Raw genomic sequence first — 27968 nt, forward strand, 5'->3', positions numbered from 1 at the left:
CCATCCACTATGTATTTATGCCCAAAATCAAGCCCAGAAAGAAAGGAATTCTTTGCCATAGTCTACAAAGTGCCCCTTGGCACAAGTCCCTCCACAGCCTCGGATATATTTCTAGAACATCCCAAGAGTTTTGGGAAAGGCCACCCAGAGGAAGTGTGGCTTACTGTGCACACCTGAACAGTGAGACCTGGGCTCTTTCAGGCCTGGCATGAATCAGAATGAGCATGAACCATCTGTAATAGAGAACAGCAGGCCAGCCCCCACTATTGCACCAGACATCTGAAGACGGGAAACAGACGCTCCCAGCGTACAGTCTGAGGCACATCGCACACCTGCGTTTGGAAACCTGAGTTTGAGTAAACTGAAAGCATTTATCCACAGGTGCCATGTCAGGAGTCCAGTGACGAGCTCCTCTGTAAGGAAGGAAAGAACACTGGTGGCATAGCAATGGCCATGCCTCATTTATAATCAAAACAGCAGCAGCCCCATTGATTGAGTAATTATTATGTGCCAGGCACATAACCGGCTGTGACCCAGGAGAAGAAGCCAGGTTGTAGGTGGGGACACAGGGACTTTGAAAAGAAAACAAAATTATGTTCAAAGGATTTCTATAAACTCAATTTACACATTTTCAAAAATATAACATGAAGCCTGAGGCAGTGTCCTAGAACACAGGAGACCAAAGAGACATGACAAATGCAACGTGGGATCCTGGATTGGATCTTGGAACAGAAAAAGGACATTACTGGGAAAACTGGAGAAATTCAAATAAGGGTTGAAGACGATTAATGGTACTGTACCAATGTTAATTTCTGACTTTTGATAATTGTGTTATGTTCATGTAAGATGTTAACATTAGGGGAAGCTAGCTGAAGCGTGTACAGAAACTTATTACTATTTCTGCAACTTTTCTTTCAAAATAAAAAGTTTAAAAAGATACATTTTGCAAGTAATATGCAAGAGATTATGAAAACAAACCCTGTAGACCAGACGCATTCTTTGGTAAAGATATTTCAAAAGTATTGAAAAGACTATGAAAACTGACTTTATTTCATTTTTTAAATTTCAGACTACAAAGTAACCCTTGCAAAGCAAAGGCTACAAAGGCTGGGTGCTTTACCAAACATTAGAGACTGCTGCTCTCCAGGACAGAGGTCCCAAATGCTGAGGACACTGCACTTTGTTATCAGAGCTCCTTGTCACGTTTTTAACTCAGGGGCACCATTCAAATGGAATGTGTGTAACCAAGTTGGGTAAGCCAGGATCTTCCTGGAACTCAATGTGTTATTGGTGGCCCAGGGCCTAAACGAGGGGATAGCGGTACCCCCTGGAGTCCTGGCTCTGGACACAGTCAGGAAGGAGTCTTCAGCCTGTATCCGCCTGTTGTGTGTAATGTCGCGTGTGGGAAGGCAGAAGGATACCATGTGCCAGGCATTAAGTGAGGCCCTTCCACTGAAGCACCCTGCACAGAAGGACCACTTTTGTTTTACAAACCAACAGGGGTCACCAGAAAAGCTGAATGGCCTTTGGGCAGAACCACTGATACTCCCCGAGCCTGAGGTGAATGCAAGTCTGACTGCCACCAGCAATCCGCCTCTTGACAGGGGCCTAACGATGGCTTCCCGAACGTGACCTGGGTCATTGGGGCGGTCAGTGGGGGCTTGTAGGGCAGGCTAGAGAGTTAAGCAGGCGCCCTGCCAGTACAGGTCTTCTGAGGACGGTGCTGAGGAGATGCCAGGGCCTCTATTAAAGCCGTGGAAGTCAGGAAGGGACACACCAGGCATGACTGCCAAATCCCCAACAGGACCAGCCTCCCTCTTAGCAGTCTCCAAACTCAGTGATCAGCTACCCCATCGGTAAAAACACATGGGGCACATACCCCCAATAATGCATATTCACATACTTACAAATTATGTACATCTTCTGTGGTACTCACAAGCTAGCCCTAAAAATAGACATTTTACACAATGAGAAAAATGCATGGGAAGCATATTTACTTCCCATGCTCCCAATGTCAATTTTTGCCCATAGCCCACTCTGGAGGCCACTGGCTTAAGTCTCTAGCCCCTGCAGCCTGTGTGCCCGAGTCTCCCTTAGGGAGGAGGAGGTAGAGGCAGGTGGGATTTGAGGCAACTGGGCACTCCCACCCAGCTCCAGATGCCCTGGGGAGGGCGAGGCCTGCAGGGCCTCTAAATAAACCACCACCACCAGCTCTTGGATCACACACCTGCCTCCCGCCACAGTGCACTCCACACCTTTACCAGAGTTGCAGATTGAAAACGCAAACTGAGCATGTCATTTCCCCGCTTAAAATCCTTCCAGGGCTCCCCAAGACTTTGAAGATAAAATATGAAGTACTTAAAACAGTGTCCAGAGTCTGTACCAAAATCCTGAGCCAAATCAACTCCACCCAATCACAGCTGCCCCCAGGCATACAGACCAGTTGCAGATTCAGGACCAAGCTGTGGCAGCAGCCTCCAAGAGGGCCCCAGTAATCCTTGCCTCCTGTGATCCATGTCTTTATGTAGTCCCCACCCCCTCACAGTGGACAGGATTGGCCTGTGAAGCAAATAGGACCCTGTGAAATGACAGCGTGAGCTTCGGAGGCTCGGTCACAGAAGATGTTGCAGCTTCTACCCTGCTCTCTCTCAGATCACTTACTCTGGGGAAGCCCGCAGCTTGTTGTGAGGACATTCAAACAGACCCAGGAGAGGCATCATGAAAGGAACTGAGATCTCCTGCCAACAGCTGGTTCAACGTACCAGCCATGTGACTGAGCTGCTTTAGAAGCAGACTTTCCAGCCCCAGTTGAGCCTTCAGATGACTGTGACCCTGGGCTGATATCTTGAGTGCAACCCCACGAAAGACCCTGAGCCAGAACCTCCCAGCTAAACTGCTCCTGAATTCCTGATGCTCAGAAACAATGTGAGGTAATAAATATTATTTTAAACCACTAAGTTTTCAGGTATTTTGTTACCCAGCAATAAATAATTAATATGCTACTCTCTCTCCGTCCACGTCTTTGAAAAAGCTTGTCCCTCGCCTTGGAACATCCAATGTCCTTCTCACTTACCCATACACTATCCCTTCTCTCTCTCTCCATCTCTCTCTCTCACACACACATACACATAACAGTAGTGCACACTGCCATAGCACCCTGAACATGCCTCTCTTAGAGAAGCTCTTTAAACTGGCTAGAATTATCTGTGCCTCTCTCCGGGGACACTGGGAGCAACTTGTGCGTGGAGGTGGTCTGCAAGGACACCTTCAGCCAGACCAAGTTGCTGGAGAAGCACATGCTCACCACCACCCCCAGCTCTCTAAGGCCAATCTACAGCGTATCCACTAGCCCGAGGTCTTCGCCAACAAGAATGCACTGCTCACCCACATCCACGAAGCCCACACCAACCAGAAACACAAATGCCCTGTGTGCCCTGGGCAGCTCTCCTCAGCTGAGGGCATCTACTCCTACCTGGACAGCCACCAGCAGCCTGACTCCAACAACCACAGTGTCAGTCTTGACCCCACGCTGGGCAGCGTGGCCTCCATGAGCAGTGCCATGCCAGATTCCAGCATGGCTCCACCACAGAGTCCACCTTGAAGCCACAGTGGGGCCAGATGAAGATGCAGAATGAAAGACAGGGCTGGGGGTCAGCCCTGTGGCCAAGTGGTTAAGTTTGCGTGCTCTGCTTCAGTGGCCCGGGGCTTTGCCAGTTCAGATCCTGGGTGTGGACATGGCACCACTCGTCAGGCCATGCTGAGGCATGCGTCCCATATAGCACAACCAGAGGCACTCATAACTAGAATATATAACTATGTACTGGGGGGCTTTTGGCGGAGGGGGAGAGAGAGAGAGAGAGAGAGAACGACAGGACTGGTCTAAGGTGTCTACAGCTGTCTTTATTGCTCTAAGCAGGACTTCAACAGCCTGGCCATGCCAGGCACCCAGCCTTAACACAGGAGATGCTCAAAGAATACTGAATCAACGAAAGGTTTTGAGGGAGGGAGGAAGGGAGGAAGGAAGGATGGACGGACAAATGGATAGGGAGGAGGGAAGCAGGTGGGAGAAAGGGAGCAGATCTAGACTCCTGCACTGCAAAGGGTAAGAGCCTCACCAGCTCACCCAAGGATGCCAGTACTGCAATAGCCTTGGCAAGAGCAGGAGATGGCTTCCTATAAACCTCATAGTCAATACTAAATTTCACCTACAAAGAAATCTCAAGAAGCCATTTTCTGAGTCTGGTCCCCAGGCTGGTCTCTTTTCCAGCACTGTATCAGTACAGAATCTGAGCCCTGCTGTAGAACATCCCATTACAGGGGACACCACAAGAAACGGCATGGAGCTGAGCCCCAGATACCAATGTTCAATCAGAAAGCACGAGCACGAGAGGCATTAAAAGGATCAGTGCCCCCTTCACCGGAACACCTTCAAGATCTGCAAGTAAAAAGAACACTTTCTTATGCTGGGTGGTGGATACACCAGTGTTCACTGTCTTATTCCTTCTTATTTGTCTTAAATAATTCACAATGAACTCTTTTTAACTGGAGAGGAAGATATAGAAAATGAGCTCTGCTCACAGAAGCAATTCTGTTCTGAAGTTTTTTTGAAAAAACAAGTATTTTTATTTACTAAATTAAATGTACAATCCATTTTCATAGGGGTATAGATCAAAGGTACTTAGCCAACTGTTGCAAAGATACTATTTACAAACCTTTATCTCCCAAACTGGCTCATGAAAACAAGACTTCTTCAAGAGGTCAGCCCTCTGAAGACCTTGTCAAAGGAAAAGCCATTCCCCAGAGGGGTTAGCAATGGCCCTCTGACCTGAGTCAGATGACAAAGGACCAGGGAACTGAGAGGACAAGATCCCTGGGAATAGCCAGACAAGGCGTCCCTGCCCGAGGCACGACCCTCCTCTAGCCCTGGACCTGTACTCCCATTCCCAGTACAAGGACAGCAGTAAAAATGACTTGGAAATAGTCATAAAAGGAATGTTAATTTATCAGTAATTTAGCCTCCCTGAGCCACAAGAGAATTATCTGAAGCAGCTGTATCCCTTCAACAATGTGTAAAGAAAGTCAGAAGTGACCAGATGGCTGTTTTATATCTGTTTGAAAGAAAAAGAGAACCAAGGGGGGGAGGTAATCTGACTTCTCTTCTATTCTTATCTAATCTGAAATCTGTTCATATAGGTCAGCCTCATTCTTTTTAACTTGTGCACAGTATTCCCCACTATGGATGAGATATAATTTGTCTAACCTTTCCTCTACTGATCAGCACTTGGGCTGTTTCCATAATGCTGTATCAAGCACCCTTGTACCAATATCCTCGTGCACATGTGCACAGACTTCTGAAGGCAAGGTTCAGAGAAGTGAGACTGCTCAGTTATGTTTGGTTCTAATTTTGATCAATATTGCCAAATGCCTTCTAAAAAGGCTGCACCAGCTTGCCCCCACCAACAGTGTATCACAGTGCCCATTTTCTTGTACTATCATCAATTGATAACATCAATTTTTAATTTTTATCAATCTAAACAGACAAAACAATGGGATCTTATAATTTGCATTTCCTGCATCATCAGTGACATTGAGCATCTTTTCAAACCTTAGTCACCACTTTTATATTCTGGGAATTGCCTGACAATAGCCTTTTCCTAGCTTCCTATGGGTTTTTGGCCTTTTTAAAACTGGTTTGTAGGTGCTCTTTACAGATACCAAGTATTATTTATTTGTAAAAAAAAAAGGGGGGGGGGCAGCCCCATGGCCGAGGGGTTAAGTTCGTGAGCTCCGCTTCAGCGGCCCAGGGTTTCGCCAGTTCGGATCCTGGGCGTGGACATGCCACCACTCATCAAGTCCTGCTGAGGTGGCATCCCACATGCCACAACTAGAAGAACCCACAACTAAAAATATACAACTATGTACCGGGATGCTCTGGGGAGAAAAAGGAAAAATAGAATCTTTTAAAAAAAAAAAAGTTTCGTAAATGGAGAGACATACCATGTTTGTGGATTAGAAGATTCAACACAGTAAAAGAGTTAATTCTCTGCAAATTAATGTAGAGCTTTCACGTAATTCCTATCAAAATCCCAAATAGTTTTTGTAGATGTGGACAAGCTTATTCTAAAATTTATATGGAAAGTCACAGGCCCTAGAATAGCTAAAACAAGTGTGACAAAAGAGCACAAAGTGGGAGGAATCACTTTAGCCCATACTAAGGCTCACTATCTAGTTACAGTCATCAAGACAGCGTGGTAACACACACACTTATGGACAGCTAATATTCGACAAGGGAGCCAAGAGCATACGATGGAGAAAGGAGAGTCTCTTCAATAAGTGGTGTTGGGAGAACTGGACAGCCACATGCAAAAGAATGAAAGTAGACCATTCCCTTACACCATGCACAAAAAAAACATCAAAATGGATTAAAGACTTGAATGTAAGACCTGAAACCATGAAACTTCTAAAAGAAAACATAGGCAGTACGCTCTTTGACATCGGTCTTAGCAGCATATTTTCAAGTACCATGTCTCACCGGGCAAGGGAAACAAAAGAAAAAATGAACAAATGGGACTACATCAAACTAAAAAGCTTCTGCACAGCAAAGGAAACCATCAACAAAACGAAAAGACAACCTAACAATTGGGAGAAGATATTTGCAACCATATATCAGATAAGGGGTTAATATCCAAAATATACAAAGAACTCATGCATCTCAACAACAAGAAAACCAACAACCCAACTAAAAAATGGGCAAAAGATCTGAACAGAGATTTCTCTGAAAAAGATAGATGGACGGCCAACAGGCATATGAAAAGATGCTCAACATCATTAGCTATCAGGGAAATGCAAATCAAAACTACAATGAGGTATCACCTCACTCCGGTCAGAATGGCTATAATTAACAAGACAGGAAACAATAAGTGTTGGAGAGGATGTGGAGAGAAGGGAACCCTCGTACACTGCTGGTGGCAGTGCAACTGGTGCAGCCACTATGGGAAGCAGTATGGAGTATCCTCAGAAAATTAAGAACAGATCTATCATATGATCCAGCTATCCCACTACAGGGTGTTTATCCAAAGAACTTGAAAATGCAAAGACATAAACATACATGCACCCCTATGCTTACTGCAGCATTATGGACAATATCCAAAACTTGGAAGCAACCTAGGTGCCCATCAAGGGACGAATGGATAAAGAAGATGTGGTATATATACACAATGGAATACTACTCAGCCATAAGAAATGATGAAATCCGGCCATTTGTGACAACATGGATGGTCCTTGAGGATATTATGCTGAGTGAAATAAGTCAGAGGGAGAAAGTCAAACACGTATGATCTCAGTCATAAGTAGAAAATAAAAACAATGACAAACAAACACATAGCACTGGAGATTGGATTGGTGGTTACCATAGGGGGAAGGGGGGAGGGAGGAGGACAAAAGGGGTGATTAGGCTCACATGTTGAGGAGACAGACTATAATTAGTTTTGGGCTGGTGAACATGATGTAATCTACACAGAGTTCAAAATATATTACAATGTACATCTGAAAGCTATATATTGCTATAATCCAACGTTACTACAATTAAAAATAAATAAATAAAAGACAGTGGTAATGGTGGAGGGACAGGCACATAGGTCAATGGACAAAACAGAGAACCCAGAAATAGACCCACACAAATAAGTCCAACTAATTTTGACAAAAGTGTAAAAACGAGGGAATAAAATTATGCTGGATCAACTGTATATCCATTCACACACACAAAAAAAATCTTCAACCTAAAGATGGGTAGATTTCATCAGTCTCAATGTCCTATCTGTGATATTGCGCTATAGTTTTCCAAGATGCTGCCATTAGGGGAAACTGGGTGAAGAGTACACGGTATCTCGCCTATTATTTCTTATAATTGCATGTGAACCTATAATTACCTCCTTTAAAAGTTCAATTTAAAAATGTTGAAAATATTTTCTCCTAGTCTAACTTTTATCTTCCGAATTTCTTTATGGTAAGGAGGGTTAGTTTTTATCTGGTCAAATTACCTTTTCTCTTTATGTCTCCTAAATTTATTGAATTTTTTATAGTTTGCAATTTTCTTGAAATTGCTAAAATAGGCAGATAGCACATCTATAAATGTCTTTTTATAATAAAAGGTATTTTTTTAATTAGCCATAAGAAATTCCATGAAACATAAATCAAAAAAATTAAATAAACCTGGGTATGACCTTAAAAGAAAGACACTTAAGTGATCTCAATTTCAGGCTTAGTTGACATGACAAGAAAAGAAAACTTAAACATCATGAGAGAATGGAAAAAGCACATGTACATGTAGGTGCCCATGAAGGGAGGGAGGAAAGATTCTGCAAAGCCAGTTAACTTGGGAGCATCCGAATTCCGCCCACTCCCACGTCAGCCTGAGCAGTCACAGTGAGGGCAACAAAGCCAAAGGTGCACACCTGGCAAGGAAGCCAGCACTGCTTTGGGTCAAGTTCTTTAGCACCTGACTCAGGGTCGGACCCATCAGACTATATCACAGAAAGTTCTGTGTTCCACTTTTCTAAAACTTTCTTGCTGGGTATACAAAAAGACTTTACTTTGAAGTTGTAAATTCTTCCGAAGAAAGCAGTCATACACATTTGTGTTATTTGTACTTAACAGGCTTTCTTTTTTTAAAGAAAGTATTCATTCAGACATCTTTAACAGAACTACAAATAATACAGTTACATTTTCAGTGCCTAAAATGTACCAGGTGCCAGTCCCGGTGTGTTACCTACTTTCTCCACAGAGAGGTGAGTAACCTGTCCAAAGCCACCCAGGAAGACAGTGTCGAGGCAGATCCCTGGCCGACGCCTGGGCCTCGGAGCGCGGCTTCTCAAAGGGCAGGCTCATGCTGCATCACAGTCACATCTTCAACTGTCAACCAGTGTCCCAGCCTGAAATAAGTGGGTTAGCTGTCTGTACCAAAAGCTCCTCCTCAATATCAACATGGGACGTACTAATAAATATTATCTCAGAGAAATAGAAACATAAATACTTTTAAGTGAACCATGTTTAACCAGTGGGATGTGAAAAACAAATAGTACCAACAAAATGAAAAGGCAACCAATGGAATGGAAGAAAATATCTGCAAGTCACACATCAGAAACGGACTAACATCCAAAATATGTAAGGAATTCACACAATTCAATAGTAAAATAATAATAATCCAATATTTTAGGCTAGAGTACCTGAATAGATATTTTTCCAAAGAAGACATACAAATGCCCAACAGGTACATGAAAAGATGTTCAATATCACTAATCATCAGGGAAATGCAAAGCAAAACCACAATAAGATATCATCTCACAGCTGTCAGAATGGCTGTCATCAAAAAGACAAGAGAAAAGGCCATATATGACAAACCCACAGCCATCATCATACTCAACAGGGAAAAACTGAGAGCCAACCCTCTGAGAACAAGAACAAGACGAGGATGACCACTATCACCACTCTTATTCAACACAGTACTGGAGGTTTTGGCCAGAGCAATTAGGCAAGAGAAAGGAATAAAAGGAATCCAAATAGGGAGTGAAAAAGTAAAACTCTAGCTGTTTGCAGATGACATGATCTTATATATAGAAATATATAGAAAACCCTAAAGAATCCATCGAAAGACTATTAGACGTAATCAACAACTACAGTAAAGTTGTGGGATACAAAACCAACTTACAAAAATCAGGTGCATTTCTATACTCTCATAATGAACTTAGAGAAAAAGAACTCAAGAATACAATTCCATTTACAATTACAACAAAAAGAATAAAGTATCTAAGAATAAATTTAACCAAGGAGGTGAAGGACTTACACAACGAAAACTATAAGACATTACTGAAAGAAATAGATGATGACATAAAGAGATGGAAAGAGATTCCATGCACATGGATTGGAAGAATAAACATAGTTACAATGTCCATACTACCCAAAGCAATCTACAGATTCAATGCAATCCCAATCAGAATCCCAATGACACTCTTCACGGAAACAGAACAAAGAATCCTAAAATCCATATGAGGCAACCAAAGACCCTGAATTGCTAAAGCAATCCTGAGAAAAAAGAACAAAGCTGGAGGCATCACAATCCCTGACTTCAAAATGTACTACAAAGCCATAGTGACCAAAATGGCATGGTACTGGTACAAAAACAGGCACACAGATCAATGGAACAGAACTGAAAGCCCAGAAATAAAACCACATATCTACAGACGGCTAATCTACAAGGGTGCCAAGAAGATACAATGGAGAAAAGACAGTCTCTTCAATAAATGATGCTGGGAAAACTGGACAGCCACAAGCAATGGAATGAAAGTAGACCATTATCTCACACCATACTCAAAAATAAACTCAAAATGGATCAAAGACTTGAAGATAACTCCTGAAACCATAAAACTCCTGGAAGATAATATACGTAGTACACTGTTTGACAATGAACTTAAAAGGATCTTTTCCAACACCATGTCTTCTTAGACAAGGGAAACAAAAGAAAAAATAAACAAGTAGGACGTCATCAGACTAAAGAACTTCTGCAAGGCAAAAGAAACCAGCATCAAAACCAAAAGACAACCCACCAAGTGGGAGAAAATTTTTGCAAATCATATATCTGACAAAGAGTTAATCTCTATAATGCATAAGAAACTCACACAATTGAACAACAAAAGAAACAGCCCGATCAAAAAAGGGGCAGAGGATATGAACAGACATTAAAAAGAAGAAATACCAATGGCCGATAAACACATGAAAAGATATTCAACATCACTAATCATCAGGGAAACACAAATCAAAACTACACTAAGATACCACCTTACACCTGTTAAAATGGCTCTAATTACTAAGACTAAAAATAGCAAATGTTGGAGAGAGTGTGGAGAAAAGGGAACCCTCATCACTGCCAGTGGGAATGCAACCTGGTGCAGCCACGATGGAAAACAGTATGGAGATTCCTCAGAAAAGTAAAAATAGAAATACCATAGGACCCAGCTATCCCACTACTGGGTCTCTATCCAAAGTAACATACGTACCCCTATGTTCATAGCAGCACTATTCACAATAGCCAAGACATGGAAACAATCCAAGTGTCCATCAACCGATGAATGGATAAAGAAGATAACCCTCAAACACTGCTGGTGGGAATACAAACTGGTGCAGCCACTATGGAAAACAGTATGGAGATTCCTCAAAAGATTAAAACTAGAAATACCATATGACCCAGCTATCCCACTACTGGATATCTACCCAAACAACTTGAAATCAACAATCCAAAGTGACCTATGCACCTGTATGTTCACTGTAGCACTATTCACAATAGCCAAGACATGCAAACAATCCAAGTGCCCATCAACCAACGATTGGATAAAGAAGATGCGGTATATATACAATGGAATACTATTCAGCCATTAAAAAGACAAAACCATCCAATTTGCAACAACGTGGATGTACTTGGAGGAAATTATGCTAAGCAAACTAAGCCAGACTGAGAAAGACAAACACTACAAGATTTCACTCATATGTGAAGTATAAACAAACACATGGACAAAGAAAACAGTTCAGTGGTTACCAGGTGAAGGGGGCTGGGGGGTGGGAAAAGGGGAGCACCTATGTGGTGACAGGCAAGAAATAATGTACAACTGACATTTCACAATGATGTAAACTATTATGAACTCAATAAAAAAAAAATGACAAGAGACGGGGGCCAGCCAGGTGGCATAGTGGTTAAGTTTGTGTACTCCACTTCAGTGGCCTGGGGTTTGTGGGTTTGGATCCTAGGCTTGGACCTACACAGTGCTCATCAAGCCATGCTGTGGAGGAGTCCCACATACAAAATAGAGTAAGACTGGCACAGATGTTATCTCAGTGACAATCTTCCTCAAGCAAAAAAGAGCAAGATTGGCAATAGATGTTAGCTCAGGGACGATTTTCCTCAGCAAAAAAGAAAGAAAAGGAAGGAAGGAAGGAGGGAAGGAAGGAAGGAGGGAAGGAAGGAAGGGAGGAAGGGAGGGAGGAAGGAAGGGAGGAAGGAAGGAAGGACGGAAGGAGGAAAGGAAGGAAGAAAGGAAGAAAGAAAAGACAAGAGATAACAAACGCTAGTGAGGATATGGAGAAAAAGGAATTCTTGTGCAGTGTTGCTGGGAATGTGAATTGGTACAGCCACTATGGAAAACAGTATAGAGGTTCCTCAAAAAATTAAAAATAGAACTACCATATAATTCAGCAATCCCACTTCTGGGTGTAATATCCAAAGGAGATGAAATCACTGTCTCAAAGAGATATCTGCACCCTATGTCATTGCAGCTTTATTCACAGTAGCCAAGACATGGGAACAACCTATGCGTGCATCAACAGACAAATGGATAAAGAAAATGTGGAATATATATACAATGGAATATTATTCAGCTATAAAAGCAAAATAAATCTTGCCACTTGAGACAACATGGATGGACCTTGAGGGCATTATGCAAAGTAAAACAAGTCAGACAGAAAAGACAAATACTGATGATCCCAATTCTATGTGGAATCTAAAAAACCTGAACTCAGAAACAGAGACTAGAATGGTGGTTGCCAGGGGCTGGAGAGTGGGCAGATGGGGAGATGTTGGTCAAAGGGGATAAACTTCCAGTCATACGATAAATAAGCTCTGAGGATCTCATGTACAGCATGGTGACTATAGTCAACAATACTGTATTGTATACTTGAAGGTTGCTATGAGAGTAGATTTTAAAAGTTTTCACCAAAAAAACCACAAACCTTGTAACTATGTGAGGTGATGGCAGTGTTGGCTAACCTTATTGTGGTAATCATTTGGCAATACATAAGCCTATCAAACCATCATGTTGTATACCTTAGACTTACACGTTATATGTCAATTATATCTCCATAAAGCTGGAAGAAAAAATTAAAAACAAAACAACTAAAAATCATGAATCTTCCCCTTCTTATACTCTTACTAACCAAATTAGTTTTGTGTCTGGAGTTGAGCCCAAATTACAAACCATTAGTGGCCACTGAGAAACGAAACTGGATAGCCCAGTTCCTTTATTTCAGAAAGGAAAGTCAAATTTCATCAACACTTTCATCTATTAATACTTATTGCAAAGACATAAAGCATGACAAGCATTTAATTATTAGAAATTACGTATAAACAGAAGAAATGTTTACAGTTTAATATTTAGACTATAGTTAAGTCTTTAAGAAAATACACACACATCTCAGGCCTTTATGCTCTCTCCCTGGAATATTCTTTCCCCAGATATCCACGGAAAGGGGCTTAATAAATAATAGCGTTCTATAGACAGACATAATATTAAAGAGCAAATCTTATTTTAAAACACTGGACATCAAATATTTCTGATACTTCACTTTTCCCTCCTATAACGTCGATTTTCAGAAATCTTTGTCTGATGTTAAGTTCATTTTCTAGCCATTACTCCAAGGTCTGTCACTCAGACTTCAGGGATCATATCCCCCAACACCGAGCCACAGACCTCAAAAACCCCCATTAGGGTGAGGTCCCTGAGTGAGTGCTTGCCCCCCAGAGTGAAAGAGCTAGAAAGGAATCTTTAGATTTGACACACTGATCCATGCAAAGAAGTCAGAGGCCAAAATTCACGACTTGCCAAGTGGAGACGGCAAATCAGGTGAAGGCCCAAACCCAGCCTGAAAGGCCTGGAGGAAAAGTCCAGTGCAGGTGTCACCTGGATTTAAATCCCTTACACAACTGTGAAGGCTCCTCCCGCCAACCCCATGGCTTTCACAGTACAGTCTTTGTAATAAAGACACTCACAGTCACCAGTACTTTTATCCAGCACACAAAAAAATAAACCTCAATCCTAAAATATTTGGTTTGAAAAATATATTCCAGTTGCTTCCAGGTCTAAGTATTGAACCAATCTCAGTGCATTTTTAATTCTTCCTCATTATCATAATTAATATTTCCATAACACTGCACACCTCATAACCCCCTCCCACATGACTGCATCCTTCACAACAGCCCGTAGGGTCCACAAGGCAGGGATCATCATCCCCTTTGTCTGAGGGGACACAGAGTCCTCCATGACCACCCTGCAGGAAGCAGAGGTCGGTAGCGGAACCCAAGCCTTCTGATTCAAAATCTCTACTTCTGCCCAGCAAACCTCAATGCAGACGAGGACCCCCTTCTTTTCCTTGGTTTTGTTTTGTTTTTATTAAAATCCCAAACACCTCAATGGCCACAAGAACCAAACTTCTACTATTATGTAATTTTAATGAATGCTATCTTTTCAATAAATGACAAATTCAGGGGCCGGCCTGGTGACATAGTGGTTAAGTTTGCATGCTCCACTTTGGCAGCCCGGGATTCACAGGTTCAGATCCCAGGCACAGACCTACACACCACTTGTCAAGCCATGCTGTGGCAGTGTCCCACATACAAGACATTAGCTCAGGGACAATCCTCCTCAAGCAAAAAGAGGAAAATTGGCAAGAGATGTTAACTCAGGGAGAATCTTCCTCTCCAAAAAAAAAGACAAGTTCAGTGTCACAGAGCCTTGTCACCTCTTTTCTATTTGTGGTAGTCAGCCTCCAAGACAGCCCCCATAGAACCTCACCTCCTGGTATTCAGGCCTGTGTACTCCCCTCCCACACTGAATAGGGCTGACCTGTGTAACCAACAGGATATTTTGGAAAGGATGTGTGTGACTTGTGAGGCCAGGTCCTAAAGGACATTGCTCTCCCTTGAACTGCTCAATCTGGACGAAGCCAGATGCCATGTCATAAGTCATGTCAAGCAGCCCTATGGGGAGGCCCATGTGGAGAGGAACTCAGCCTCATGCCAATAGCCAACCCCAAATCGCCAGTCACATGAACCACCTCGAAAGCAGAGCGTCCAATCCCAGTCAGGCTTTCAGATGACTGCAGCCCCAGCTGACACCTTAGCTGCAGCCTCACAAGAGACCCCGAGCCAGCTACGCCACTCCTGAATCCCTGACTCACAGAAACCGCATGAGACAATACACGCTTATTGTTGCTTTAGGCCACCAAGTTCTGGATAATTTATTACACAGTAATAGATGACTAATATACTCATATTTCTTACAAGATTCCAGGCACTCAGTAGACTTGAATAAAGGCAGCAGTGAGAATGATTTCCTGCTGATTCATCTAGATTCCCTCACTCTGACCCTTTGTATCCAAGCCCATATTTGGGTAACCCAATTAATTAAGGTTAAAAGTGCTACCTGTGGCCAGAGAAGATTATGGAAAAGTGATGATCAAAGTAAAGTTTTAGATCATATTCATCTTAAAAGTCTTCAAAACTATTGCAGGTTACTTGTCTATTGTCTAATTAAGAAAGGCTTTCCTTCCTCTTGCTTTTTCAGCATATTGTCAATAGAGTAGTAATTCATAAACTACAATGCTAGGTTACATGTTACTTAGCAGTGTAGGGCCCAGACTGGGGTCCTTTGGGGGGTTCTCAGTTCATCCTGCTCATTTGTGAAGCAAGGGGTACCTGTGAGCAAAAAGAGACCACCCTTTGGTGATGGGGATGTGCAAACAGGAACCTGAGAACTCTAGCTTTCATTGTAAGAGTATAGGCTTTGACAAAATTAAGTGAAATCTGTAGATCAGTATTGTACCCATGTTAATTTCCTGGTTTAGATCATTATACTAAAGTTATGAAAGATGCTAACATTAGAGGAAGCTGGGATCCTGTGTACTATTTTTGCAACTTTTTATATGTCAAAAATTATTTCAAAAGAAAAAGGTTAAAAAATAAAATAAATTTAAAGCTGAAACAAAAAGAATATTGCCATTAAAATTTAAATGACACTAAATCTATTTGTTGAAAGGCTCTGATGCCAGTTTTCCAGAACACACTTGGAAAAATTGAAACGACTATCGTTAAGGAGGGTACTGAGACCCAAGGGGAGTCTAAGCTTGATTTCAAACCTCCTATTCCCTGGTGGGTGAAGACTTCAAGCGTTTGGGTGTGTGTTACATGGGGCCAGGGCAGTCAAATACACAATGGCCCCTTCCTTGACAAGCGGAGGATGGGAGCAGACACAGTGCTCCCCCAACACCTAAGTGCTCCCCAACATTCTCAACATCCCATAAAGTGAGTGATTCAGATGGGAACGTGAACTGAGGTGATGCACAAGAGCTGGTAAGGTGCTTCCATCCTTCTCTTCCCCTGCCAGGGAGGCCAGTGTTACAAGCTGGAGGGAACCTGGATCCCTGAGTCAGCAAATGGAGCAGACTTCCATCAACCCATGTTGTACTTTAGTGTGATTTACTTTTATCGTATTAAGCCACAGAGATTTCTGAGTGTCTGCTGTGGCAGCTAGCATTTCTTAAGATAATCCCAATAAAGATATTTCCATTGAGAATAATTAACCTAGAACTTCTAAGAAAAAAGAAAAAGTGCTAAAGCTTATCAGGTTATAATGATATCTTCATAGTGGAAAATGAAAATATCTAACCTTCCTTCACATGTAGATGTTTCCTCCATTATCCTACAGAAATATTCAGATAGGTAGGCAAAGATTTATGTACACTCATGGTTACTGAAACATTGCCTGTTTGTATTAGAAAAAAAATGAAAACAAACTAAATGCCTATCAAATAGAGAAAGAATACAGCCATTCAATGAACTATTCTCTGTAGTCCCCACACATTCCCTCTGATGTGCGCTCTGCTCACGCTTCTCTCCAGCTGGACTCTCAATCAGCGGTGCCCTCAGCTGTGCCATGCACAGGGACACCCAATAAATGTGCATTTTCTGTGATGGAGGACAGTCACTGATACAGGATGATGGGTACATCATGCTTTCTTATACTATCCTCTCCATGTGAGTCTGAAGTTTTCTACTATACAAAGTTTTAAAATGTCTGTTTCAGAAAAACTGCTGTAATTAAAACTAACTACCGCTTGCAATAAACAGAAATTATTACACTCACTAAAGAGGCAAAAAAACCTAACCCAGACAGATAAAGCAACTGGTCTAGTACATCAGTGGTTAGAATGGGCTGCTAATTGATTAACTCATTAGTCTTCTATAATCACTCACATAAATCCAACGGTAATCAAAGTTATTTGTATCTAGATTCATTTAAGAGAGTTCATGACCTTATCTGAAAAACAAAGATATTGAATAGGAAGGAGGACTCACATTTCCCAGACTATATTGTAGACCCTAAAATTCAGGGTTCTTGTTTCGTTGTTCTGAAATTAAATTTAAATGGAATATCATAACATGGCTAAACATTCTAATAGCCAAATACACTCTGTGAAATAACTTTATATTTTAAATTACAGATTAAAATAAGATACAGGGGCCGGCCCCGTGGCTGAGTGGTTAAGTTCGTGAGCTCCACTGCGGCGGCCCAGGGTTTCGCAGGTTGGGATCCTGGGCGCGGTTGGGGTCCTGGGCGTCGACACGGCACTGCTCGTCAGGCCACGTTGAGGCAGCGTCCCACACGCCACAACTAGAAGGACCTGCAACTAAGATATACAACTATGTACAGGGGGCTTTAGGGAGATAAAGCAGGAAAAAAAAAAAAAGATTGGCAACAGTTGTTAGCTCAGGTGCCAATCTTAAAAAAAAAAAAAGATACAGAAGCATGATCCATAAACATTTATTCATCTTCCCAGTCATGATTACTTTTTAAAATAATAAAGTGATCTTACTGTTAATATTGATTACTGCTCAAAAAAGGAGGTTAACTCTGTAAGACATTTTTATTTACGTATGCATAAAACCGAAGCTTCCCTTATTAACCTAAACTTTTACTCAACAAAATTTTTTTCCAGCCTGTCAAACACGGACAATGCTTCTAACTGTGAGATACACAGGTTCTGGAGACAGGCCAGCATGATTCCCAAAGCTCTGGCCTAGAGAAATACAACAGAATGGGTAAGCTCCGAAGAACAGCTTTGCAAGCATGCCATAATTAAAACTGACTAACCCTTGCAATAAACAGAATCAATACCGTCTAACCGTTGGGGAGAAAAGGAACACACAGACCTGTAAACCTCAGTGCAATTACACAGTGAACTGAAGGTGTGCTTCTAAGGTCAACTGGCAAGGACAGGAATATATTTCTAGAACAGCTGACTCCTGGAGGACCAAGTGCCACCCATTGGTCTGAGAAACTGTGAGCCTTTATTTGTTTAAACAAACCACATTACAAATCTGAAAGATGGCAGTTAAGGAAGTTCAGTCAGAAGAAATCTGAAAGTGTGATCAGTGTGATCTGAGCTGTTAGCTTCCAGCTCTCCTACTTCATGGCCATGTTGTGTGACCTTGAACAAGTCCTTTAAGGAGAGAGCTAAGCTTCTCCCCTCTCAAGTGACTGTAAGGGTCACATGCATGGATGTGAAACTAAGACACCATTAGTTCTCAAATTTGTTTTTATTAACAACAATAGTCTGCTATTTATTACAATCCTCCTTCATGTACAATAATTTCATTTTTCAAAAGCAAGGTTTACTTTAAGAGTTATACAGTTCCAAAAAACTGTTTCCCAACACTTCATTTAAAAAAGAAAGGAAACACTTGAAAAGAATACCAGAGCCATTATCCAAAGAGAGAAGGCTGAAGATCACAAGTTTATGAATTAGCATCTGTCTGACTTATACACAAGCAGGCTATTTGTCTGTTTAGCTAATTTATCTCTCACATTAATTACAATCACTAATAAGTAAAATTATTTCAATTTTATAAGCTGCTTTCATTTTTCTTTTTATTTTATTTATTTTTCTTTTTTTTTTGAGGAAAATTAGCACTAAGCTAACATCTGCTGCCAATCCTCCTCTTTTTGCTGAGGAAGACTGGCCCTGAGCTAACATCCGTGCCCATCTTCCTCCACTTTACATGTGGGATGCCTACCACAGCATGGCTTGCCAAACAGTGCCATGCCCACACCCAGGATCCAAACCGGTGAACCCTGGGCCGCCAAAGCAGAATGTGCAAATTTAACCACTGAGTATTTCTATTTCACACTCAAAAACCAAACTCATATGTGCATATACTTTAGATCAATCTTTAAGTTCAAACTAAGATAATTATGAATCTGGTCATTGTTCTTTAATTAATGTTAGGTAAACATGGTATTCAGCCACAATACACCTGTTAAAAGCCACATTCAGAGCCAGCCCTGATGACCTAGTGGTTAAAGCTCAGCACACTCCACTTTGGCCACCTGGGGTCTGGTTCCCGGGCCTGGAACCACACCACTCGCCTATCAGTAGCCATGCTGTGCCGGCGGCTCACAAAGAACTAAAAAGACCTACAACTAGAATATCCAACTATGTACTGGGGCTTTAGGGAGGAAACAAAAAAAAGAGGAAGACTGGCAACAGATAGTTAGCTCAGGGCGAACCTTTAAAAAAAAAAAGGGCCTGCCCGATGGCGCAGCAGTTAAGTTCGCATGTTCCGCTTCTCAGCGGCCTGGCGTTTGCTGGTTCAGATCCCGGGTGCAGACATGGCACCGCTCGGCAAGCCATGCTGTGGTAGGCGTCCCACATATAAAGTAGAGGAAGATGGGCATGGATGTTAGCTCAAGGCCAGGCTTCCTCAGCAAAAAAGAGGAGGACTGGCAGTAGTTAGCTCAGGGCTAATCTTCCTCAAAAAAAAAAAAAAAATGATGAATTACACATAGGCTATTTACTCAACATTTTTTTAAAAAGCCACATTCACAGCTCTATCACCCCTGTTTGCTTCAGGAAGCCTCAAAGACACTGGCAAAAATTATATTTCTAAAATGAGTCAGCCAATGTCTGCTCCCGAGCACCTCTCCCCTGATCCCCAGTGCCATTTCGCCCCTCACATCTGAGGCCTGCCCACGAACTGAAGGTGAGAATGCTCCTTCAGAAGGGAGATCCCCATGCCCAAGCAGGTTGGCAGGGCCCCTTTACATGGGCATCCCTGACCCCATGTCCAGGGACACACTTCACAAAACTGGAACCAGAGGGGTTAGTGCATGTGTCCCTAGAAGGGTGCTTGCCCCTACCCCTCACCCCCTGCTGAGGCCTCCAGGCTGCACCTGGCTTGGTCCAAAAGCTGGATGGGCCCCTCCAGGCTCCTCTGGCTCTAGTACATTCTGGCGAAGAAAGGATTTATCTTAAACCTCTCATGACTGGTCCCCTTGAGAGCTGCCTCTCTGCATCTTTGGGCCCTTCTGTGGGGCTCAGCTGACTGCACTCCCTGCCAGTGTTGGAACTTCTGGATCCCAATAGAAGAGTGAGCTCTGGGCAGCCTGCCCAACCCTGAGACAGGTAGCTCCCAAATAGGAGCCAAGCAGGAATCACAAAGGAAAAGTGTTGCCTAAGGATTTGATTGACTTTTAATCTTCCTAGAATCTACTCTACCAGACGGAAAACGTAAAACAGAAATGGGACTTTTCTCTCACTGCTTTTGGGAATATTTTATTCTTACAACTATTATTTTCCAGGTAATATTTATTGAGAATCCCCCAAAATGCCTAGAGGTGCACTTAACCTTAAGGATGGGGTGCATCAGGATATGCAAAGACTTAAATGCAGACCCTTTTGAGTGCCTGCATGCTGTCCCCTTGGCCAACTTCTGATGTCAGCCTCAGCTGCTGCAGACAGTACCATGCAAGTTTCAGCTCTGCTGACACCAAAGACTTCTCAAACAAGCACTGAGAGTCTTTTTGCCTTGGGGCCTTCTCAGAAGTCATGGGAGCCGCTTGCTTGCTTGGACAGACAATGGAGGCAGGAACCAGTGGCTCAAGGCCCCACCTTCTTCTTCTGGACAACCTGGAAGACATTCTGTACACTTTAATAAGTGGGTTGGTTAGAAACACTGCAGATGCACCTCCATCCCTATATAACTGTAAGAATCTGGTGAGCCCTATGCCCTAACCCTTTGGACCAGCATTCTTGGTCTAGATCTTGTGTTATGCCACAAAAGGAGGAATTCTTACCAGATCCAACTAAAACAGTGGTTCTCAGCATTAGCTGCATGTTGGAATCACCTGGGGAGCTTGAGAAGTCTTGATGTTCAGATCACCCTCCAGAAAAACTACACTGACCTGTCTCAGGGTTGGGCAGGCTGCCCAGAGCTCACTCTTCTATTGGGATCCAGAAGTTCCAACACTGGCAGGGAGTGCAGTCAGCTGAGCCCCACAGAAGGGCCCAAAGATGCAGAGAGGCAGCTCTCAAGGGGACCAGTCATGAGAGGTTTAAGATAAATCCTTTCTTCGCCAGAATGTACTAGAGCCAGAGGATCCACGAAAGTGGGAGGCAGATAAACGGATTACATACCAAGAGACAGTCTTTGTTTTTATACAACTGGAATCATTCTACATGTATTTTTTGGAGATGTGCTTATTTCATATAATAACATAGCTACTCCATTTGCCATGTAAGTGCATTTATCTCTACTGCATTCACTTTTTAAAACTAGCCAGTTGTCATAACGAAAATCCACCTCTTGCCCACTCATCTGAAATGCTATCTTTATTATATACCAAACCTTTATTATATACCAAACCAGATTCTTTTTCAGGTCTCTCATCTAGTCTGCTAATAGGTTTCTCTCTTGCTCTGCCAGCACCATTGATTTTCATTACTGTAGTGTCGTAATATATTTTGATATCTAGGAAGGCCAGGACCCTCTGTGAGATTTTTTAAAATTACGTTTATCTCTTTAATTCCACAGGAATTTATTTTAAGGTATGCTATAAAGTAAGGATTGAAAATGATTAATTTTCCATAATTGCCAACCAGTTGCCCAATTACTGCTTACTGAGAATCCTTCTGTCATTAATTCGTATTGCCTATTTTATAACATATGATATTCTTACACAGTAAATATCACACATTCAATTCTGAACTGCCTATTGCCTTCCCTTAATTGGTCTAAGATCCTTGCCCTTGGAGAACTTACATTCTAGCAGGAAAAAAAGACAACAAATTTTAAAAAGTAAATAACCAATAGATATAGTTGCAATATTTTAGAAGGTGACAAGTCTTACAAAAGAAGTCAGAAGTAGAGCAGGGGAGGAGGTATTGGATGTACAGAGCAGGGAGGGGTCGGGGCAGGCTGCAGTATGAAGTAGGGTGATCGGGGTAGGGGCCAGGCGCACAAGCAGGGAGGGCGGGCTGCATTATGAAGACAGGTGGCCAGGATAGGAGGTCGGGAGTGTGAGGTGTTGGAAGGGGCAGGGAGAGCAGAAGCAGGCTGCAGTATGACAGAGGGTGGCAGGGCTGACTTCATGGGTGTGTGACCTGAGCAGGCACACAAGGTCTCGAGCTCAAAAGGACCTGCACTTGGTTTAATGCTCTACCACCATTTTGAAATTCTTCGTAATTTTATCTTTGACTTTGTGTTTTATAGGTGAAGTCCAATGGAACAATGGAGCATGTGCATGAGCAGAATGGATATGCACAACACGTGTGTCTGTTGCCTTTCCCTGCTGCCCCATTCACTCACAGCATTCTGTGAGCACAGAATTCCGGCAGACCCAGGGCGTGTGGGAGGTTAGGACACTGAGCAAGTGTGACATAAATGTGTTATGTCTACAACTGAGTAAGCAGGGTTGCTGACAGCCCCAAGAGGTCACGCTTTCCATTGAACCAGAACTTGCTTTGAATGCAGAAAGAGGGCAATAGTGTTTAAGAAACAAACGACCAAGAAGCCCCATCATAACCTTCCTTACTTATGCTCCCTTCCTGTAACAGCCACTACTTACCCTGAACACAATGACACAGGAGAAGGAGAAACAAGCTGACCAGAGCTCCTTTCTCAGTCAGCCCTTCCTCACTCATCAGCTGACTGAAGGAGAGAGTGTCGGCAGAATGTATGGGCATCAAGAAGTGAAACAGAAATAGGTAAGTTAGTCTCATGTAGCGCCCGCTGTTCTGGTGAGAACGGAACACTTAATGCATGCACAGGCTACAAAATACAAATTGCGCAATTTCGGTGATTCCACATACAAGTTAAACTTGTGTTTAAAACAGCAGTGGACAACATAAAGATAAATGATAAAACTCATGTTAATAATTTAAATTTTTAATTTGTCTATGGTTAGAATGATATTAAAGAGCAAATAAAAAGCACCAGGACAAGTCCAGAAACCATGAATGACAGGAAAAAGCTTTACGTTGTGATACCTTTAAAAGTACATTTTTCCTGCTTTTTGAACAAGGAGCCCAGCATTTTCTTCTTGCACTGAGCCCTGCAAATGATGTAGCCTGTCCTCTAGGTGCCATAGGAAAAAGACCCCCACCAAGACATGTGCTAGGGAAACGGCCTGTCCTCCTAGTCCCTCCCTCTACAGCCAGACACATGGTCCCAATTTTGGCTGCAGAGGAACCACTTCTGGTCTCACCCCCAGAGAATCTGGTGTCACTCCTCTGGAGTGCAGCCTGGGCAGGAGAAATTTTTACAGGTGATTCTAATGTACATCCAAGGTTGAGAACCAGCAGTCTAGATTGAGGCTACCAGGTACCAGGCATACTTGCCCACCAAGAGCCATGGATCTTGCAGTTGGCACTGCCAGCAAGATGTGCTGTGGCATCAGATGAGAAAACTGCACCAGTTTCCTACAGTAAGCAACCTGGTCCTTTATTCATAAACATGAACCAACAACCAAGGGTCACTTGGCACCTGAAGAAAATTAACAGCACCAGAGAGAAGAGGCAGGATGTACAAATAGAACTACTGGTCCTGTAGGACCCACATTAACTCAGAGAACAGAAGAGACCCTTTAAAAGCAGTGCTCCTGATGTGGGCCCATCCAGGATGATGATACCACCATCCCTTAGTTACTTCCCCCGGAAATCCAAGCCATGTCCTTGACAGCCCCATCCTCCACAATCAATCAGTCCCCTCCTCTCCGGCTCATCACCCCTGCCCATCTGGTTCACACTATGCTCTTCTCTAGCCTGGCCCAGTGTTCACCTCTCAGGTGCCCCTCCCTCTCTTGTCTTGCCCAGTCCCATCTATCTGCCATCCTGCTACAAGAGAGTCACAGATAAACAGCAAATCTGACCTTCCCATCCTGCTGAACTCTCTACAGTGGCTGCCCACTGTCAAAAGACCAAGCCCCAAGATCCTTACTAGGACACTGAACATCATCATCACCACCTGCCTGCCTCTCCAGTCTCAGCATTCTCCTCCCCACCTGCAGCCTTCTTGCCCCACCAGTCAACTGCTTGTTACCCCGTGCGGCAGGTTCAAACCTCCCTCCCCTTGTTCATGTTCTTACAAGAATGTACCAGCTCCTGCCCCAAGCTTTCACACCTAGTTTGACCCATCTTCACCCTCCAAGACTCAACTCACATGTTTGATATGTACTCATGGACACCTGTCCTGATGACCATTCCCCCACCTCAGGCTCTGCGTATTCCACTTGCTCCCTCAGCACCAGGCAAATGATGTCCTCTCAGAACTGTCCCAGTGTGATTTCCATCTCACCAAAGTACAAGCCTCCTGAAGAAAGAAAGCATGCCTTATTTCTCTTTCTTGTACCCATGACTAACACAGAATCTGAAAAGTGGTCAACAAATATTTGTGAAAAGGAAACAAAGCGTGGTAACTGGCCCAATTTTTACATACACAGTTATGGGTAAAGTACAGAAATTAGCCTCCTACTCAAAGCCAAAGAAAACATCAACACATTTTGGAAGATATATACTGGTATGGCAAATGTTAAGTTATTTACATTTGCTATTTCTGAAATACTTGGCCGCTGAGACATTCAGGTTAATCGATTAGAGGAGGAGAGAAAGATGAAATTCCTTTTCCCCACTGTCAAGACTTGACTTTGTTCAGCTGAGCCAAAGTTAAAGCCAAATGCAAGTGCTTCATCTCAAGAGGTCAGGGCTGAAAAGCCTGAAATGCAATCGGCCCATATGGCTCATTCAACGCATGCCCTCCTCTGCTGGCATCTGATTTCCATCCAGGCACAGAGAGACCGATGCCTGCACAGTTCCTAACGGTCTCCAGTGGACACTGCAAAACCATTGTGGCTCGTGGGTTTCTTCTGAAGAATAAAGGCCTAAGGAAAGAGAGCCAATGAGGGCAGACAAGGAAGGAGGTCCAACAAACGGCCAACTGCCAACACTACAGAGTCACAGATTTCCAGACCAGAAAGGCCCAGAGGACCACACGGCCCGATCCTCTAACCCGACACATAAAGACCCAAATCTAAGGGGTTCTGCGATGTGGCCAGGTCACTGAGTAGCAGTCAAGCCAGAATTCTCAGGCACCCAACTCCCAGCCCTTTTTCCCAACTAGTCCTTTTTCCTTCCTTCAAACTCCTCAAAGGCCTTCAGGAGGGAAAATGGAGGAAGGAAAAGCTATACTCTGCATTGTGTGTATCCCCAGCCTTTCATAATGAGGCAGATGGGGTGAATGGAGACTTGGGGCAACAAGAAGGCCCAGAGACCCTTCCATCCTCCACGCCAAGACGCTGAGAATGGCTCACCAGGTTGCACCTGCCGCCCAAGCTCATAACGACATTCTTCTTCTAAAACGGGCACTTTAGCCTCTTACAGAAAAAAATGCCAGATCAAAGCCAGCTGCCAGCTTATCACAGGCCTTGTAGCTACAAAGACACGGTATATGGTGAAGGTCTGATGCAGCTGCCCTGCTCTCGCCCTTGTCCACAGAGTGCTCACTTCTGCCTTGGTCTCTCGCAGAGCCTTGAGGACAAATCTGAGTTGGCACTCATTACACTGGCACCTACAGGCCTCCAAGACCCACAGCGGCAGTCTGAGCCCCAGACGTCATCACTTCGAATGCCCAATACTCTGCATCCCAAGAAAGGATGCAGAAAAGAATCCCTCGGAATGACTATGCCGGCATCCTAAACTGATGACTGAAACATGTCCACTCTGCTGTATGCTAAAATACTGACATTTCATTTTTACAGTCCTAAAACACAGAGTATTTCAAACACTACGGACAACGAATCCACAAAAACCCCAAACTAGCCCCTGGTTGTGGTTACTGTTGCTGTCTTCCAGGCTGGAGGCCAAAGACCTCTTCTCCTTACCCACAAACCAGGCATCATAACTTAAAAAGTAAAAGCCATAACCCCACCAAACACTACTTCAGCCAGGAATAGGATCCCAATGCATAATAAATGTTAAGAAACCTCCATGGTTCCTTTTATTCCACTATTAACAGACAAGCCAGGAAGAATTCTCCCAAGGATGTTATTTAGCATTAAAAACCAAACCCATGAAACATCCACTGACAGGAAAATGGAGATTTCATTTCTAGGTATTGAGACCATGTCTCCAATGCTTGAAGTAGCTGGTGTTTAAGTGGATCACATTTTTCCAGTACTGGTGAGAAGACACAACTGGCCACAGGCCTTTGCTTCTGGCAGAGGGCCGTAAACAGGCCACAATCCAGAGGGACACTCAGATCTCTCCCTACAGGGGTGTGAATTAGGAGACAGGGTCCTGCTTCTCTGTGTTTGCATTTCCTCAGGTGAAAAAGATGCTTCAATAAAACTCTTGAGGCTGCCTATTACTATCACTTCTCTCTAAGTCCTGAATTTATGTATTTATTTATCTTTAGAGAATTCCACTTCCTGTGGCTTGGTGAAGCAAGCTGGGCTCTGACCTGATTCCTTTCCTCCTTCTACCCTTGATTTACCTAACGTCACACATGAGTGTGGAACTGATTCATCACAAATCTATCCTGGGTACTCAAATAGCCTTGGAAAGGATTCCTGAATGCACTTCTCACGTCGCCCGACACCAGAGCCAACAAAGGCATCCACGATGAGAAATGAGTCTACACAGGTTCTCAGCAAGTCTTTCAGGTCTATTGTTCTTAACCCTTGGTAATCCCTCCTCCTGTTTCATTTTATTAAATTCTATTAGGGAAGACATGAAGGACGCCTACAGGAAAAGTTAGCTAAGCCTACCTGGTGTTTCATTCACAGTTCACATCTGGGTAGTAGGCCTATGTTTTCTTTTTTTAAAATTTGACTGATTTTCCCAAAATATCTCTCTCTTGAATAAAGTTACACACTTTTGAGGGAATTTCATCATTAACAATAATTCTCACTCAGTGCAACACTGACTTTGAAGAAGTCCCAGTAAAACTCCCATTTATTGAATGGGATAACGACTTTACCAACTTAAAGATTCTAGAGCCAATATTAACATTTGCTAAAGTTGGATGTTCTTACATTATTCTCTATACTTTTTGCACATTTGCAATATCTCAAATTTTAAAAATAACAATGGAAGTCTCTTGCCTAGAAAATCCACAAAAAGAAATGTTAACAAGAATGATTTTTACATCATTTCTAGTAACAGCAAAAAATTGCCAACAACCCCATAAGTCCATCAAGAGAACAGCTAAACAAAATGCAGTGTATTCATATGACAGAATCCTGCCTCACAATTAAAAATGGATGAACTAGCTGTAGATGTAACAACACAAATGACTTTGCTGGGGGGAAAGAAGCACGTTTCAGAATACTATACATACGCATGTCGTACAGGACCATTTAGGTCACTGACGTGCACACAGGCATGCACATACACAGTGTATGTATGTATGGATAAACACACACACACACATCATGAATCTAATCCTAAGGAAACCCAAATTGAGGGCCAGTTTTCAAAATAACTGGCCGTACTCTTCCAAAGAGTGATGGTCATGAAAGTCAAGGAAAGACTGAGGAACTGATCTAGAATGAAGAAAACTAAAGATATATGATAATTAAATGCAACACATAATTCTGAACCACTATAAGAGACCAGTTATTGGGATAACGGCTAAAATGTGAATGGGGTCTGAGGACTGGTTGATACTAAAATTTCAATGGTAATTTTCTGATTTTAATGGATGCTTTGGGGTTCTGTAAAGAGAATGTTTTTGTTGGCAGGAAATATACACTAATGTTTCCAGGGGTGATGGGGCATCAGGTCAGCAACTTATCCTCAAATGGTTCAGGAAAAAAGTT

General features: G+C 42.9%; 1 protein-coding gene across 6 annotated transcripts in view; it reads right to left on the minus strand.

Moving 5' to 3' along the window:
* Positions 1-27968, minus strand: part of DTD1 (D-aminoacyl-tRNA deacylase 1) — a 172539-nt gene that overhangs the window by 88018 nt on the left and 56553 nt on the right. The window contains exon 5 of one of the 6 annotated variants that reach the window (XR_011494537.1): positions 24363-24463. The exons of 3 other annotated variants lie outside the window; for them this stretch is intronic. Coding sequence is in view for 1 of the 3 variants with exons in the window: in XM_070485520.1 (XP_070341621.1) it covers positions 17314-17505 (192 nt within the window). In the remaining 2 variants the exon portion in view is untranslated. Of the gene's footprint in view, positions 1-15030; positions 17506-24313; positions 24464-27968 lie in introns of those variants that run through there. 2 more of the 6 variants (XR_011494536.1, XM_070485520.1) reach the window with 2 other exon arrangements.

The sequence above is a fragment of the Equus asinus genome, chromosome 15 (assembly GCF_041296235.1).
Source record: "Equus asinus isolate D_3611 breed Donkey chromosome 15, EquAss-T2T_v2, whole genome shotgun sequence".
NCBI lineage: Eukaryota > Metazoa > Chordata > Mammalia > Perissodactyla > Equidae > Equus > Equus asinus.